We start from the raw sequence: 19,013 nt of genomic DNA, 5'->3' as shown, positions 1-19,013 counted from the left end.
TAGTCAGTTTAAATCTGAGGAAGTGACAAAAAAAAAAAAAAATCACCTGTGTGTATTCATCTCGGTTGAGTTGAGTTGAACTGAGGATCTACAATGCAGTGCTCTGTGAATTAGAGTATTTACCAGTACACAGGATGTGAGCTGATTATTGTGCCCATATCCACATGGAAGCCTGGCTTGGGTGGTGTTGGTGAAAGTAAGTATCAAGTGTGTGTCGGCCATCTCTGATGTTTGGTTAAAGGGCAGATCTAGAAATCATGTAGTCTTGTCAGAATACTGACCCTGCCCCTACTCTTTTGCAGCAGAGGTGGTTAAAACATGCAGAAGGTTCAACCTGTGTTAGATTCTCTGCATGGAGTGCTCGCTAGCTGTTGTTTAGGGGACAGGTTTAAGGCCCTGTTTTGTTTAGGATCAGCCCTTCCTACATGGTAAGATTGTCTGCCAAACACTTGAATTTTGACAAGCCTCCATTGGAATACAGATCCACCCATCTATCTGTTTTCTGCCACTTATTTTGTCCAGGTCATGGTGTTAGCAGGCTACACAATAGGACATGTACTGTAAATCCTCCAATGGATTCTGGGTCTACTCCAGCATCTCTTCTCAGTTGGATGTGAGGAAGTGTCCTGATCAGAAGCTTAGCCTGTTGTTCTCGCATCTCATATTACCCTCACTTGTACCAGGCCTCAAACTTGGGGGTATTTAAGGCTGGGATATACTTGGAACAAACATTCATAAGTGTTGTCCGACTACTTCCACTTCCTCTGCCTGTTTTGGATGATCACACTCGAAGGTGAGGTGAAAAGCCTGCCCATTCCAATGTTAGAAAGGAGGAGGTACCAAACGCATACAGATGCCTTAAAGCAGTGATTCTCAGTGTGGGGTTTGGGGACCCCCAGGGGTCCTTGAGAGGTTTCCAGGGGGTCCCCAGCAAAAAGGGGAATAATTTATTTTCACTATTCCATCCATAAGTAACACAATGACAGAATGTATGACTGTTCTGGTCATTGTTGTCATACACTTTCTGTAATAAAACATCTAAAAGCAAAAATCTTATCAGATGGGGACGCTGGGACAAAATCTTATCAAATCGGGGTCTGTGGTCTAATTTGTGTCAGTGTAGGGATCCTTGACGTGAAAAAAATTTGAGAACCACTGCCTTAAAGGACACCCTGTGTAGGAAAACCCTTTTGCTTTTTTTGTATCCATGATCTCTTGCTTTCAGTCTCTACCCAAAGCTCATGACCATAGTTGAGGGTTGGAATGTATTTGTGACTAATAACGTCACATCCACGCTTGGCTCGCTCCTCCACAACTCTTGGATTACTGCCTATATGTTGCACCGATCTGCCTTGTGATCTCATGCTCCATGTTACCTGCACTTGTGAACAAGACCTTGAAATACTTTTGGCAGCTTGTTCCAAACCTGAGGTGAGCAATCCACAGTTTTCTTGCAGTGTTCCATGGCCTCAGACTTGGAGGTGCTGACTCTTATCCCAGCCATTTCACACTCTGCTGCAAACTGCAAACTGGAGGTCAAAGGTTGATGATGTTGTCAGTATCATATCATTTGCAAGACTGGGTACTCATGTGTAAGATCTTAATCTATGATGAACATCCATCCAACATTACAGACTTGTGATTCATTACTTCTGACAAGCTTGGTTGTTTGAGAAGGATGGGGCATTTGGAGGGGAAATCCAAATCAGGTGGGAAGACCCAGATCAGTGTAACCACTGAGGTTTACCACTTGATATTTCTCAACAGTATATACACAGTCTTAACCACTGGTATGCGCGTTCAAGAATTAGGCTGCATCTTTTTAAAAGAGGCTGACGTTTTGGGGGAGGACAGTATGCATTAGGCAACCAGGACTTCTGGCGTTGGAAAGTTCTGCTTTACCAGCTGAGCAAAGCAGTCAGGCTTTTAAAAGTATTTACTGTGTTGTCTCGCAATGTCGCAAGGTCAAAGCGAGACATTAATTAGTTACTGTGGAGAACTCAGTGAGTTTAGTACTTGAGTGGAAAGCAGAACAGTTGATTGACATGCTGCCATATCTGATCCTGAGAACATTAGCAGGCCTGTGCAGATAAAATCTGCACACTGGAGAGCACGTTCCTTCATATGCAGTGCACATGGTGTGTCATAGTAGGTCTGTCTTAGTCACGTCACTCGTATGGCTTAAGTAGAAGCTTAAAGGAGAGACAGTGAGACCCAACAAGGCTTGAGAAATTCACATAAACTGGAGTGGGCGGGATGTAACAAAACAAGCTTTGTTAGCTGTAGGGACCACTGCAGCCTGTACACACACACAAACACATATACTATACTCAGTGGTGAGGCACTGAGCGGACAATAATGACAGTTTGTGTGAGCATATGTATGCATGTTCAGTATCTATGTCTGACTGTGTGCTGAGTGCATGCTTAAACACGCATGTGCATCCCTCCTCCTCCAGTGTCTGAAGTGTCTCTACATCTGGGAATGTGGCTTTGCTTCAGGTTCCCACATCTGCCCAAACCAAAACAATGTCTCCCAAATAAAGATATGGTCCACAGCCCCTGTCGCTCTGGTTCCCTCTCCCCGTCTCACTCTTTCCCCCTCCATGGACTGTACTTTCACTCCTCCTCCACTCACTCCAGCTAAATCTTGCCGTATCTTAACACATTCTTCCCTCTAGGTCTAGTAGTTAGCAGCCAGGCATACATGTGAGAAATTTCTCCCTGGCTGATTTCTTCACAAGAGGCCTAAACTCCCGTTGAGAGATCCCAAAGGGTTGGGAACTCTCTGCTCTGCTTCAGAACAGAGCAAGAGGTTAGCATTTCAGTCTCCACTGGGGCCTATTGATAACAACGGTGATGAGATGGAGTTACGTCGCTCTCAAGGGTTTGTGTGGGAGTTAGTGTGTGAGCGTGTCCTTGTTTTGTGTGGGTCACTGGAGTGATTTTGAGCACTGATGCTGATAGTTTGGGCTGAAGCTATATTTTTTTGGGGTGATAATTTTATCTTCATATTATAATTCATAATTTCTAAATTTCCTCTTGCCAGGAAGGAAAAGCCTCTGGAATAGTGTTTATACCATCAAAAGTCAACACAGCACACCTCATGAACCAATGGTTAATTGAACTGAAAATTGCTGAATTTTACATTTTAAGAGTTTAAACTCACAGACTGACCTTCAAAAAATGACTTTTTCTGTATTTAATCTGTGCTAGATACAGTACATTGGATAAATGACTACCTGAGTGATTTGTATATTTTGTAAAACAGGGAGTGAAGATAAAAGATTCAGTAAACTTATGTGTATGTGTCAGTATCACAAGTAGAGAAGAGTCTTAAGCCCCATTCACATATGCACTGTAACCCTGAAATTTTCCAGACATTAATTGTAGGAGCTGTATGTGTGAACGCAAATGTCTGAATCAGTCAGACTGGACATTAAACAGACTTTACCCTGCCACCTCCCTAGTACAATGTCCTCGTAATGTCCGATTGAGCCCATCTGTGAATACAGAATTCACAGTGAGTGAGTGGGTGTGTTGATGACGTTTCTATCATGCGGCTGGCGCTGGATAAACGCAGCAGGCCAGCTAAGCTGCATTGTTTTGACGGGGCCTGAATGCTCCACTGTGAAGCCATCCCTCACCTAAACCAAACGGAGTATTTCCAGAAGGTGTCTGATGTGGACAATCTCCTGCTGTGTGCTACATGTGTGAAAGGGCAACTCTGGACAATGTCCGGACCTGATTCAGTTCAAATGTGAAACCATAAAGTCAGTTAACTGACTTAGAAATATCATTGTTATACAGCAATATCTAAAAATTTGCTAACGTTAGCTAACATTAGCCACCATAAGCTATTGGTCATACCAGGCCAAGTCAAGCTTTAGTTGCAAAACCCTGAGTGTATTTTATTGCTTATCAGTCGAATTTTTTCTTAGTAAGAAAATGAATGTATTATTTTCTCTTTCAAAAATATATATAGCTCCGCTCCATCCAAAATGGAGCCAGCTATAGGAATCCTAGTCAGGACCACAAATAGGGTTGTGTCATATAAGGGTAGGGTCCTGAGATTTCTAAATACCATCAATTATATTAAATTATATATTTCTAATAAAATAAATAGTTTTTAAATGTATCATTTAGCATTTGTGAGTAATACATTTAGAGCCCCATACTTATGTGGAAAATTGAATTTTAAGACACAAAAAACAGAATTGTGACCCAGGAACAGTAGATAAACTTGGTTGTATAACACGTACAGTATATATCTGAAAGCAGAGATTATTCCTGTCAAACCTCCAGTAATCATTAAGACTGATAGTTACTGCAGCAAGAAGGAGAAGTTCCATCATATGTGACGTGCACAGCATGAACTGACAGACCTCAGATTTTTATGAAAAGTCAACAACTGATAATGTCCAACCCAGTGTTGCATTTGTCCATCAGCAGTTCTATGTGAACTTCCCCGTAACCCAGGGTGTGCAGACATGACAGCGTTGCCCTAGAAAGGGAAGGTGGAGGTATTCATGAGTGAATAATAGGAAACAGACACTTCCCCTGTCTGTCAGACCTCTGTTCCCATGCTCCTCTGACATGACAAGGTAGGAGAGAGAGCGAACGGGGAAAAAACTTCACAGTATACACATCCACTGTATACCTCGCTACTATTTTAGTAGAAACTCCAGACTAGATGGCCCACGCTCCCCGTCTGCATCTCATCATGAAAAAGACTGTGCTGCTTTGTGTTTGTGGCTGTGTACTTGCTTGTGGCTGTTTACAGCTCTGCTCCAGTATGTATACAGCTGGAATTTGTTTGGTTTTTCTTCTAGACGTGCCCGTATACAGAATGAAATTTCTTGAAAATGTAGTAAAACAGACAAGCATGGTACTCTGATTTTTTCCAGGAAGGACTAATTGGAGTGAGGTGAAGACATGATTTTGTGAAGTGACTTAAGAACATCTTGCAGTTATTGCCGGGGCATCATCTGAACATTTTCATCTCAGCTAAAGCAGAATATGATCAAGCAATTGCGTAGGGAGCGCCCAGGCATCAATTTCATTGGATTGAAATATCAGTTAAAACTGAAACTTAGCCATTTCTACACTTACTAGAAGATATTTTCAATGACTTTATGATGGCACCATGATATTTTTGTCTTTTGAGATGATGACTGTTTCACATTAGGTAATCAGAGTCATATTCTTGCGATTCACTCGGCAGAGAGACATGGTTGACAACACGTTGGACCACAACCAATCACAGTGTGCTGTTTGTTTGCTTGGGAAAGGTGATGCCAAGGACTGTTCTACCTGACAGCACAACACCACTTTTACTTTGAGATGTCTACAGCTGTGTGTGGAGGACACACTAGTGTTTCTTTTGTTGTTGAACTCCCAATAATCCATACTCACTGCTCTACAAATGTGGTCAAATTTTACTTATTAGAAGATTCAAACATCCCAGGTGCTAGGTCTTTTAATAATTTTGCAAAATTTTGCAAAAAATGAATACTAAAAACCAATCTTTTGCCTATCAAATACTCACTGCCTTTGGGTTTGAATGTAGCAGATTGCACCTTCACAGCTGTAGTCTGCTTGGATTCAAGATATTTACAATGGATTCCAACCAATATGTACCAATCCATTGTCAATTCGTATATTGCTAAACAAGTATGTACTTCCAGTTGAGTTTTGAAGCTATGAAGGAGGTGAATGTTTGACATGGAAGTAGTGTATTGAGAGATTACTTGCAAAGTTCCTACGAACGTTGGGACACCTTTTTTAGGGATGCACTGATCCAGCTTATTCTCTCCCAATGCTAATTCAAATACCACAACTCCGGGTATCTGTTCATATCAATCTGCACCACTAAAAATGCTGGCCAGCGTGTAGTTAGGAACAACATTAAATTCTATAATTATATTAATGAAGAAATTGTATTTATTGTGGAACAGTCATGTCATGGTCAATATCTGGTCTGCTTCATAAGGCATGTGGCATATCAAATTAGTGCATCCCTAGTTTTTTCTCTGGCTCTGGGTTTCCGTTGGAATCCCTTGTATTTGTATTGAATTCATGCTGATGAAAGCTTTTGTGGTCTGTAAAATAAACCTTTCAGAGCTGACTTTCAATTCTGCAGGCTTTAGCTGGAGTACTCCTTTAAGATGACACTTCGCAGCTATAGTAGAAACTCCATATAAAGATGATTCTTATACATTGACCCTGTTGCGGAAGCAGCCCGAGACCATTTCCACGTCTTTTACGGCTCATGTTCACCTCATGTTCGTGTTCAAGATCCTCTCCGCCTCTGAATCTTTCCAGCTGGAAACCGGACAGCTGCTCTGACAGACCTTCACCCCTACAGACTCTCCTCTTCCCGAGTCCAGATGTTTCCACTGGGGTTACCAGAGGTCAGGTTCAGCTTACACACATAGCAACAACATAGAGCACTACGTGGCAAAAACTCTTTTTCACACACACTTGCACCTACAGTACACACATACCCTGTCACAAGTCAGGAGTTAGTGAGTCACTCAGGCATGAGTGAGGACAGCTAAATGTTGGGCCTGTCCAGTAATCCAGTCTGTTGAAACTCTGGAGCAGTGAGGCTGCACATTCGTCCTCCTCCACACAGCCAGTGAGTGGGTGACCAGCATTTCACAATACACGTGATCTCAGTGACAGTTGCATCTGATGACTCACCTCTTCTGAACAATCAATGTCTGTATTGTAACATTGCTAACCTGCTGAAATCTCAGAATCTTTACAGCTAAAAATAATTGTTTCTCTGACGTCAGTAGAAGAATGAACTCAATAAGATAATTCTGTACTATTATAGTGAGAAAACATTGCTGTTACTTTTATTATTGCATGGATTTTTTAAATAACATTATAGTTGCTCAGGAGTTATGTTGATGAATGAACTCATTTAACTCTTAGAGAATCATTTTAGGATCCAATTATTCATTTTTCAATGTCAGCATCCATGCCTCTCTATCCTGTCATCTATTTTTGGATAAATTACTTCAATTACACCAAATTTTCAGTGCCCTGGGTTTGAACTTCCTTAAAATCTATTTAGAGGAAACAAACAGAAACTGTCCCATAAGTCTCACCCCAGCCTGTTAAAATCCAGGTGAAGGGGTAACAACCAAGTTTACTACACTGTTATTCTCTATCTGACCTCAAAGCCAAGCTGGCTATTTATTTAAAGGCATTTTCCAAGGGAATTTAAGGGAATTTAACAAATTATTCTTGGTTTTCCAGGCAGGGAGCCAGTGTCACTGAAATACAGAGACCATGAGGTATTTTGTTTTCCATAATAAGAGATGCTGCCTGTGTTTGGGGGTGTGTGGGAAACATCTGTAATCTGAGGAAGAAAATGCTGGGATCTGTTTATAGTACCAGGAAGACCAGCGTAGTATTTGGTTTCTTCATTTTTAGCATCATAAACATTTGACATGCTACAGTTTCTCTTAAGCTACAAAGGTTTGAAGCCAAATGAACTTTCATCATCACAATATCCCAAAAAATGTTTTTTTTACATTTTAAAGCCCTTAATCCTTAAACCTACATTGAAACTTTTGGCCACTAGGGGGTAGTGCAATATGCTGTAAATACAACGATGATATATAATCACCTTATGAAGCTGTTATGGTAAACAGTTGCTTAGTTACACATCCAGGAATTGTGTTTCTGTCCACCTGATTAATGTAAGTTCAAAATTCACCCCTTATAGCTCCGTTTTGGTCATCACCGACTCCTGAGAAAAATATCTGGCTCTTTAGCCTCTAAATGCTTGTCTATGTTCACCAGCTAGTCGCTTATTGGAGCTTTTTCACTGAAAAGAGTTGTCTAAGAGGTGTGAAGCCAAAACAGTGAGCTGAAAGATGCTAAAAACAGAGTTGGTGTTTATTATGTGTGGGTTTGTCACTATGAGTGACACCTTTCATATCACATGCAGTCAGTTGATATATTTTTAATATACATAATCCTGTTTAGAGCAGCTGTCATTTTAAAATGCTGAGGTGCACTAGAGTTTTTCTCATTTCTTTGTAAATAAATGTAATAATCAAAGTATCAAGCAAAATAATCATGGATATCAGTCTTAAGCCATAATTACGCATATGTCATATTGGTCATGTACCTCATATTTCTTGGCCCATTTTGTTGTTTAGTAGTATTGTTGTCATGTTCGCAAAGAACATCATTATTATCAGCAGCGAACACCAAATTTCAGAGCGAGACCCTCAGAATCAAAGAGCAAGGGTCTTGTTGACGTCAGTATGCTTTAAACTAAGTGCTTTTGTGGTCATTGAACATCTCTAATCCCCTCCCTCCACATCTTTCTGACATTGTTTTTTCAAGTTTTGTAACTTTCCGAAATTAACAACCTGATGGTCACTTCCTGCAGTGGTTGGGGAGGTGAGAAAGTAGGCAGGATTTCACAATTTTTTCATTCTTCACAGAGCTACCTGTGTCACTTTCTGTGGTTGGAAAACCATGAATGCCTTTGAGTAGAGAGAGCTCTCTCTGTTCTGCAATTGTGCCGCACTGGAAAATTAGTGCCACCAACTGTTCACCTTGACAAGCCCAGCTCCAAATATGTGTGTAGAAGTAGTGGAAGGAAACATGCATTAATTAGCATTTTCTTTTGCAGATTTTCCAGAAATCTGGTTAAAATTTGTGCCACATTTGGATGGAAACTTTGCTTATGATGGCAGGCTTTTCTCCCTGCATTTGAATGTGACCATTTGAAACAGGGGGGAACAGTTTTGCCTTTAGATGTGCTCAAACGACTCCTTGTGCGAAGACGTTCGTTTGAAGCATACTGAACCCTTAACTGATCCCACATATAAGAGGCAATTTCTCCACCAACAACTTGCACACATCATAGTGTACAGTAATTCAGCCACAATATTGCATATTCAATAAGGGATTTGGTTGCAAATCAGAAGCATCATTGTTAGAAAGTGGTTAGAGAGAAACAAGTTGACGTACCATCACTGAATGTTGTGGGAAATGAAGGAAACCACTGACAGACATAGAAGTAAACATGACAGGTTTAGACCAACTGGACGTAATTTTAAAAAAACAAAACAATGAGCATCGAAATTCTTGGTATAAAATGACTGATGGAGTCCATTGATCATCCACTATGGATGATATTTAGTGGGAGTGACACTTTAATTAAACCACATTTCACCAACTCACAATTTAATTCCCGCTTATCTTATCTTTGTGTTTTCAAATGACTGCTGCAATGACTAATGAATGTTAAATTAAAAGTCTATTTTAGATGGAATCATACTGGAGGACAGATGTATAGAGAGCGTCTGCAGGGCTCACAGACAGCAGCCGTGATTGTTGTGGTCGCTTCTCAGTCATCGCAGCCTGGGATGAGTCCTTGTGTTCTCTGCCAGGGGCTTTTCTGGCATGCTGTGAATGTGGAGCCACAGGCAGTCTGGGGTTTAGAAGGTTAACCATCTGGAATGGTGCATTATTTAATGTTGCATATGCCGAGACAAGCTGGCTCTGAGATGCGTCATACTTCCCACCACCAAGGTGTTCCCATTCTCTCTCCTCTGTCTGTTTTTTATCTGTACGACAGGACTGTTATGTCTGTCTCAAACTTTTGCCAGGGAGGAGGATTTTAACTTGTGGCTCAGAGCACTGCTCAGTCAAAGCTCTGTGCAGGTTGGAGACTTAGTTTGAAACAAATCTTCAAAAGACAGAAACTTACACTGGAGGTTCAGGGGAACTTTAAGTTTTTTTGAAATTGTTGTTCTGGAAATGAACCATGTCCACAACCTGAAGTGTCTTCATGTCCAAGATTTTTGCATATTATCCGTGTCCGCCTGACCACAACAGCCCACTCCCATCTGTCTTTTCCTGCTTCTGAGAGCCATATCTGCTGAGCTCAGAGAAAAACAATACTGCGGTATCATTTCAATGATAATGAACATGTGACCAAACAACAGTGTGCCTGAAGAACACCAACAGGAAAGTAGCCAGGGCATGCAGAGAAATCCCTAAGTGTCTCTTTTTACTGCACAACATGGATCTGAGTGGTCCTGATCCTGGATGGAACCCTGACATTTCAGTTTCTCAGACACATGAAATGTGTTACAGGAAGAACGGCGGGAAAAAACTAAAAACCCGATTTGGTTTGACAGAGTAATCAGTACAAACCATGTAGAATCACTGGTGGCAAGAAGCTGTATTGAAGCAATACTATTGTTTAGTTTCAGATACACTTATTGGCTTTCTTTATGACAGTGAGATGAGTAGATCAATATGAATCTCATATCAATGTTTAAGTACAGAACTGGAGCCAGTGTGTGGTTAGCCTAGCTTAGCATAGATTTGAAACACCTCTAAACATGTTGTATCTCATTTGTTTAATCCGTACACAAGCAAAAATGTAAAAATGGCAATTTGTGATTTTTATGGGGAGTTACATACCATAACCTTTTCCCATAGTCTTGTCATCACAGTGAGGTTGGCAGGAAGCTGCACAGAAGCGCTTGGCAGATGGATAGCGTATCTGTTGTTCATCAAGAAATAGTTCTAGCACTTAATTTCTCCTAAAGCCACAAATGATAATTTTAACCTTTCTGTTTGTGTATGGATTAAACAAATGAGATACAATTTTCTAATTAGTAGAAGTATTGGTGGGAGTATTTTTGTAGTGTTTTCTTTGGACATAGCCAGGCTAGTTGTTTTCCCCTACTTAATTATCTTTATGCTGAACTACACTAATCACATCGTGACTCGAACTCCGTACATAACCCACAGGCATTAGATTGATATTAATCTTCTCATCTCAAGCTTGTAAAAAAATCAAATAAGCATATTTCTCAAAATTCTTTCAAACATTACTCTAATTTATATATCTTTCAGCCACTATTGGAAGCACTGAGCTCACAATGTTTTGTATTGGCTGTCTATCTGTCAGAATGTGTCATGTTTGTAATTACCATACACCTGTTGTTTCCCATCATTGAAGTTGCTAAGGAGACTGCCTACCATCCAGCAAATTCATATTTCATTCCTCACATAATAGAGTTGATGAACGCTTTAGCAAATTAAACATCCAGGTTGCATTAGATAGCAATCCAGGACTGTCATGCGGATAGTGATGGAATGATGAGTTTGAGGTAACAGTCTCTTTCACATATTGCCTGCTCTGTCCTGTTTTCACCCATTATACATTTGAAGACTGAAAATGAATGTAATACCCCATTGTGTTTGATTTGTGGATCAACTGAAGGATAACTTGCCTCTGCACACTACTGTGCAGTGCACTCTACATACTTGAGCACTTAGCTCCACTGTAACTGTATCTGTGGCTTGGCAGTCATATTGACTTTTTTCTCCCTCCATTTCTTTTGCAGTACATTAACATGTGTTCCTGTGTCACCGATACGATCGGAAATAGCTCAGATTTTCTGTCATGGCATGTTGGGGTTTATCCATTGTTACATCCATGACCACTTTTCACTGCTGTAGGAAATTACTGGACTATTCAAGCAAATCTGTTTCTCAAAGGCACACGAAGGACAAATATAACAGTGACCACTGAGACCATCAAAGGGAAAACATCCTGGCGATGCTGTTGGAGACTTTGTAATTACATAGACTCATAAGTCATTCGGGGCTGACATAGATTCATAGTCTCCAGTCCTGTGGGACCAGAGGGTTTCTTCCCTTCTCTTCTTCCAGCAGAAGCAGTTACATGTAATGACTTCATTCTCTGAGGTGATGCAGCTTTTATCTCCAGGGACAGTTTGTTTCTCTTTCTCTTGCATTTGCATGCATTCTCTTGCATGCAACCAGCTGAACTTACACATACTGATTAGTTTAGGAACGTCAAATAGCTTGCACTTGGTTGAACCTTCGTCTGATGTTCAAATGCATCACCAATTGGCCCTAGTTACTGTTGCTATGTCTGTCACGCTTTCTGTTTTCGCATGGTAGAGGTATAAATTATGTATTTATCCCTTTACTGATTTGAATCATTTCGTTCAGTTCAGTTCAAAGATATGTAGTCACTGACTATGTAGTTAGATCACTTTTTTCTAAGCTAAGTGAAGTCACTGTCAAATGATCAGTAAGTGAATACATTGCTGTTCATACCACCATGATGTTTGCCATTGATTCTGACTGTCTTAGTACAGTAGTACGTTCATTCTGTTGCTAGTTCAAGCTGTTATATTCAATTCAGTAAACACTAAGCCTACACAAGCGCTGTTTAAAGGTTTAAAAGTTAAAGGTCAGGTTCACAGTTTTTCAAGTCTGTCTTAAAACAACAGGTGTCCATCTGAGCAGTGAAAGAGGTTTTCCTTGCTGTAATCATTCCTCCTGTTCATACTGGTTATTAAAAGATCTCCTTCAAATGTTCTTTCAATGTAAGTTATGGGGGCCAAAATCAAAGATTCTCTCATACATGTGCTGAACTTGTATTGAACGACACATATGCAGGTTACAATGATTGAGGGGGCAGATTTAGCATTCGTATGTGTCCTTGATTTCAGGCAGATGTAGGCAAAAGGAGCTTCTCATTTCTAGGCAGTGGCTGTTTGCCGGCTGAAAATAACTTAACAGATTTTATCAGCTATGGCTAGCTAGCTAATAAAGCTAACATTAGTTCCATGAGTTGGCTGAAAAAAATTTCTGCAGCTGACTTTTTAATGTTTCAAGTTGACTTATTATAAGACGACACCCCTGTAAAAGGGTCTAAAATATTCACTCGATGGTCACATACATGATACATGACTATAATTTGTGCTATGTTGAAACAGGGCTTTTTAAATGTAACCTGTAACTCCACAAAATAATGGAGGACATGGACATGGATATGCTAATGCTTTCACCTTACATCACAGCAATCAAGTACACTTTTTACTCCACTTTTTACACTTTTGTTCTTTGTTTTTGCTTTCGGAAAAGCTAAAAAAAAGATCCTTCATGCACTTCAAATTCAGAGTATCTCTCTTTATTCAGGTCCATGTTCACCACTTTAGCATGTGGAGAAATCCAAAACTTGAAAGACCTGCCATGTCTAGTTACGGTTGCTAAGCTATTATTGGACAATTGCTGTTCGGGGATAGGGTTTAGTGAACGGTCAGTTATGTCTGTAAATGACCCAAGGCTCCTCTTTCTACTGTATTCTATTGAACACATACAGTATCTGGCCTGCAGAAACTGGATCAAGTTTCCTTGCAGTTACTACTCTACTAGATGCTTGAATGACTTGGTATGGACCCCAGTAACAAAACTGTGGCTGATATGGAATTTCATCTGGCTCTGCCAAAGTCTCCAAACAGCATCTCCACAATGTGTTACAATGGTCTCTGCCTGTTGTTTTCCTGCTAATCAGTAGCAGATGTGTGCAGTTTGCCTACATGCTCTCCAGTGCTCCTCAGCTGTATGTTGTGTGCACATACACTGACTCTGAAACTCCGGCTCTAGGTCCAACTGCAGAGACGCGCCAGTTTGTTGTTCTTTGTGTGGCAGCAGCAGCGGCTCAGCCTGCTCTGCTATGATGTCATTGGTTGCTGGTTGTGAAATACTTGAGGAAATGAGAACCTTATTGAACTCGAGCTGAGTGCTGCACATATCTACTGCATCTCTAGTGTTGCCTGATCTGCAGTGAGTTGTTGTTTTTTTTTTTTAATTTTCTTTTATCTGTTTATCTCCAGTAATTATGCTCAATTATGAAAGCCCTTGAGAAATAAATCTCTGTCTAGGAGCTAACACACTGTTTATATGTGTCTCCAAGTTGCTGATGAGCCTGTCTGTGGTTGTTGACACTGACACTGATGTTTTTATTGCTTTTTCTTGTCTTGACAGAGGACAGCATCACTGAGTCAGCTTCCTGTGGAGGATCTCAGAGACCCCCTGCCTCCTCAATGGAGATGCTACATGTCTCCACAAGGGCGGCGATACTACGTCAACACCACAAGCAATGGTAAAAGAAACTTAAACAGTTCTAGTGACATTTTATCACGTCCATGATCACTTTAAAGGAAGTATATAACATGTTGGGAAATATGCTTTTGCTGCTGTCTTACCAAGAGGGAGATGAGAAGATTGATACCTATCTCATGTCTGAGAGTTTAATTCAGAGCTGGAGTCAGTGCATGGTTAGCCTAGCTTAGCGTAAAGACGCTAGAAGCAGGGGGAAACCTCGCCTGGCTCTGTCCAAAATGAAAGCATATGCCTACCAACACCTCAAAAGCAAAATGTTGTGTTTGTTTAACCCGTACATGAACAGAAATGTTGAAACTTTTTAGGGGTAGTTACAGGTTGGAGCTATTTCATGCAGTCTCTGCTTCCAGCTGTTGACTAAGACATAGTTCCTAAAACCACAAATTGTTGTTCTTACATCCAAAAAGCTAACAAGATAAATTGTGTCAACAAGTCAGCTTCAGTTTTATGTTTTAACTTTGAATAGAGCCAGCAGGTTAGCTGCCCCACTGCTAATCTAGGCTAACCATGTCCTGACTTAATGCACAGACAGTGGCTCATACCTGACAAGGTGTATGTTCTGTGATTGTAATTGATTATGTGGAGGCTAAGAACCACCCAACATGAAGCTGAGTATAATAATATCTCTTACTATCCTTCAGGGTATTTTCTAGCTTAGCACCACCTTAAATCCTGCACAGCTCTTAGGTTTTTAGCTCCTGTGTTCTGAAAAACATTGCTCTTTAGTTTGGATTTGGTGCTTCCTTTGTGTGGAACCAGACTCCAGAATTTAATGGGATAATATTATATGACATGTAGTGCAACTGTTAGGGTGCCCTGTGATTAATTTTTCATCAAAGTGACTAAAAGACCAAGAGGCAAAAGATTACATTTGTTATCAACAAAAAGTTAAAATGTTATAGATTTTTCTTTCACCTTAAAAGATGCATACTTAATAAACATTTATTTTCTAGTTTTCATTTGTCATTTCACACTGAAGGTTTCCTGCCTTGCTCCCCAACTACACTTTGGATTAAAAATAAAGTGATTTTTTTATATGAAAATTTTACATCTATAGGGAAACATTTGTTCTTAAATGATATCTACGTGGTTTCATCTGTCTGTAATGGAGTGAAACGTTCACTCAGTGTCTGTGGTAGTGATGGTACCAGAGCGAGACAGAGCACATCAGGGCCTTGTAGAAATGATACTGCTGATAGTGCCTTGTTTCTGTAAAAACACAATTCCCACTCAGTTTCTCCCTGAACACACACACACACACACACACACACACACACACAAACACACACACACACACACTGGCATAGAGACAGCTTAATACCCTCCTCTGTTCTGCAGACATACTATCCCTGACTGAACTCACTCTAAAACCTGACTGATGACACTAATATCTACTGTTGGCGACTCTCATGTACCTTTGACTTGAGGATGTAATGAAGGTTAGGAAGCGCAGGTTTCTCAGATGCAGCTCTCACCAATCATACAGACACAGTGACAATCTTTTTAGCCACCCTAGTGCTAGCCAGTATGGCTTTATGGACAATAATGTTGGTCTGTCTGTCAGTTGGTCTGACAATGTGATACATATGTTCATAAATTAATTTGTTCAATACTTGGTTTGTGGCCAAATACCTGCAAAATGAATGACATTCCCATCAGTCTCACCTTCAATTTGTGTTTAGTGCTAATTAGCAACAGCATTCTAACACGCTAAGCTACAACACTGCTGCTAAACATCAGCATGTTAGCATTAAGAGAGTTGCTAACGTAGCTGTAGAGAATGAGTGGTGTTTCAGACTAAATGTTTGGCTCAATTTGTCAGCAAGTTTCATCCACTAAGCGTCACCCAAGAGTATAAAGGAGGACCTTCAAACCACTAAACATGAAGTCCTGCTGTTAGAAATCAGCAGAGAAAAACAGAACAGATTTAGCAGTCAGTAGTTGTATTAGCAGACACGAATAAAAGGAAATGTTACTACAACTGTCAACAAATTGTCATTGCAGGGACTTTTGTGACAGAAATAAAGAAGGAATGATTTGACATGAAGTTAGATGTTAAAGCAAAACGGTCAGTGACTTGTTATAATGGAGGATGTTCACTTGGACAGCAGCCTGCATGAAAACCCTGAGGCAGCTGTTGGAGTGTGACAACCACTGAATCACTGATGTTGTCATGCCAGTGAAAATAGAAACAAAAAAAGTTAATCTCATTAAAATGGCAGCCATGATGCACATTCATGCCAAGAACAGAATATTACTTTGACCAAGATTTATTTATTTGTTGCTTTTTTTGTCTAGTTGTCATATGTAAACTACTAGTTCACTGAGATGAAACCATTATAATTAAAATAAGGGGCACTCCAATGATTTTAGTAAGTTTACTTTCAGCCTGCGAAAACAGTTTTACAATGTCTTCTCTGGCTCTGGAGCGAGCTTTTTAAAGGCTGACAAAATTAATGATGATGATGTCATCATGGTCATCTCGGCATAGGCTTGAGATTTACTCTTTTTTTACAAGAAAGCCTGTGTAAGAAGCTGGAAGTATGGAAAGAAGAGGCATTTAAAAGGCAATGAAAGACATTGTTTAGTTGCATTATGGGAAATGTAGAATACAGTGTTTCTCTGATCTTGTCCTCTACTACTCTACTGCCTTGATTTGGACTATTCTTACTTTAATCTGTCTCTTGTGACTGATCCAGGCCTGTTGAACGCGGCCTGTTGCCATTGAAGAACAGATCTGTTGGTATGAGTGGTTGTTGCATGAGGCCCAACGACTGTTCACCTGCACCCTTCATACTGGATAACCAGGACTGTGGATTAGTGGTCACTTAAGAGAGAAATCAGTTTCACATCAGAGATGTTCACATGTTGTAGGTCTCTGATCATGGTCACAGCGGTCGAGTTGTGGCCACGAGAGGGAATCTAAAATTAACCGAGGGCTCCACCCAGACACGAGACCAGGGGAGTCACTCCTCCTCTTCCTCCTCTCCTTCTCTTTTCAGATAAAATTAGGTGGTTAACCTGCTAATGTCAAAAAGTTGACATTTTGCTTTTGATCACATCAAAAATGTGTGGTTATAAGATGTTTTAACAGTTAAGATAATCTCAAAATGTTTGATTTTTTTCCCCTCTGTCTCTGTGTTATTCCAGAAGGACTTTAACAGATCTGTTTTGTCTTCATATGACAGGGTTTCAAAACTTATCTTCAATAGTAAAACTGTTAATACTCCAGAGGGACAGAGCCTGGAATGACAAGACTGGTGTGCTGGAACAAAAGAGTTGCAAATATTTCCTGAGAGGGAAAATGATACATCTTTCATAACTTTTTTGCATATAAAAAACACATCAGCAGCATCTACAGTATGTCTTGGCTCCTAAAGAAAGCAGTATTGTTGCTGTAGTGTTGTAAAACTGGCCTCTGAGAGCAGAGAAAAACCTCAAGGACTCATGTTCTGTTTCTTTGCAGCTCAATCCTAACACACACTCATTCATTACCGTACTGCATGCGTGTGGTTCTTTCACATTCACCACTGCAGCAACTGTTTCCAAAGAAATCCATCTGATATCATTTTCTACTGAAACAATCAGTATTTATAGCATCACTGCTATTTTCACTGGACCTCCCTTTCGTTATTCTAAAGTTCACCTAGATTAGATACTTTCTTTGTGTGTGTGTGTGTGTATGTTTATGTGTCCGTTTGTGTTCCTGCATTGCCATAGTAACAGAGCTGTGTGCGTGGGTGAGGGCTGCATGTCCTTGTGTCAGGGCTCGTTGTTTTGTAGGTTTTCCTTCCTGTGTTGCTGGGTGCAGCGGTGCAGGGTGCTGCGGTTTGTACCAGCCGTCTCCTAAGACTCTCCACTCATCCCAACCTGACCAGTAGGCTGCTTTATAAACACACCAAACCAAATACTCAACAGTCCCAGCACACACACACTGTAGATTCACCACAGACAGACAGTCCGCTCAGTTTCCAGGTATTTTTGAATGAAGTTGATTCATACGAAACTATAAATAACTTCTCATCTGTTTTATAAATAAAATGAAATCCGTTTGAAATTGCACGTTTCTCTTCTGCTTCAGCATACAGGTCTGCTCTATAAAATACATGTCCTTTGAAAATATCACAGTGCAAATGGAAGAAATTATATTTTACATCACGTAGACCCTTGTGCATATAGTCAACCATATCATTCTAATTAAACCAAATATTTGCATAAAGCAGTAATGTCACCATTCTATCATAGGATACTGACTTAAAAAAAATGTTATTGCAGTTATTTCAGGTTTAAGTATTAACACATGTCTTGTGTCTTGTTGAACAAGCTAGTCAGCTAATTAGCTAGTCAGCTGTAGCACATAGATATTCAAAGGCATGATGTCACTTTCATGCTAATTGCTGTTCCTCCAGCTTCTGTAACTCTTTCTAGAAACTGTGCTTCCCTATTTTCAGAATTTCCAGTTTACCAGCGTGGCAGTGCATGTACTGCTCATCAACTTCTCAGTTTCTTTACCCATAATATCGACCCATGCTCAAATAATGATCTTCAAATGCCATCCTTTAATGTCTTAGCTGTTAACTCTGCTGTTTAAAGAAATGTTTGCAGCCTTCTTTGTCCTGTCTCCCCTTGACATCACGGTCTCTCGACAAGCTTCGATCTGTCTAGCTGTGAGCTTCGTCCCACGATGGACTGTTAAAAGGTTTTTGTTAATGCCACTTAAAATGGAAATATTAAATTGACACATTATCACATTGACATTTTTCAAATTTTAGTTGAGGAAGGTATGTTGTGTGGCTTGATTTTTAAGAAAGTTGTATTATTACACATGACAATTTGAATGAGGTTTTCTAGCCTACACTTGTTACTCCTGGAACATAGTATGAATTCAGCTCTCTATTTAACAGCTTAAAAACTTTTCTGCAAATTTTAACATTGGTTAGTTTAGGTGCTAAATGGTGTTTCTTATTTTTTATACCACAGCTAACAAAATGTAGTTTGTCCATGGCTTGTAAGCTACGG

General features: G+C 40.1%; 1 protein-coding gene across 2 annotated transcripts in view; it reads left to right on the top strand.

The window, feature by feature from the left end:
- Positions 1–19,013, top strand: part of gas7b (growth arrest-specific 7b) — a 67,800-nt gene that overhangs the window by 8,492 nt on the left and 40,295 nt on the right. Inside the window, exons 1-2 of one of the 2 annotated variants that reach the window (XM_067577229.1) lie at positions 13,637–13,655; positions 13,857–13,974. In XM_067577229.1, coding sequence (XP_067433330.1) covers positions 13,929–13,974 — 46 coding nt within the window. In that variant the 5' untranslated portion in view covers positions 13,637–13,655; positions 13,857–13,928. Of the gene's footprint in view, positions 1–13,636; positions 13,656–13,856; positions 13,975–19,013 lie in introns of those variants that run through there. The other variant, XM_067577228.1, reaches the window with a different exon arrangement.

The sequence above is a fragment of the Thunnus thynnus genome, chromosome 20 (assembly GCF_963924715.1).
Source record: "Thunnus thynnus chromosome 20, fThuThy2.1, whole genome shotgun sequence".
NCBI classification, from domain to species: Eukaryota; Metazoa; Chordata; class Actinopteri; order Scombriformes; family Scombridae; genus Thunnus; species Thunnus thynnus.
Note: the sequence above shows the minus strand (reverse complement) of the source record. Positions and strands in the feature narration are given on the sequence as shown.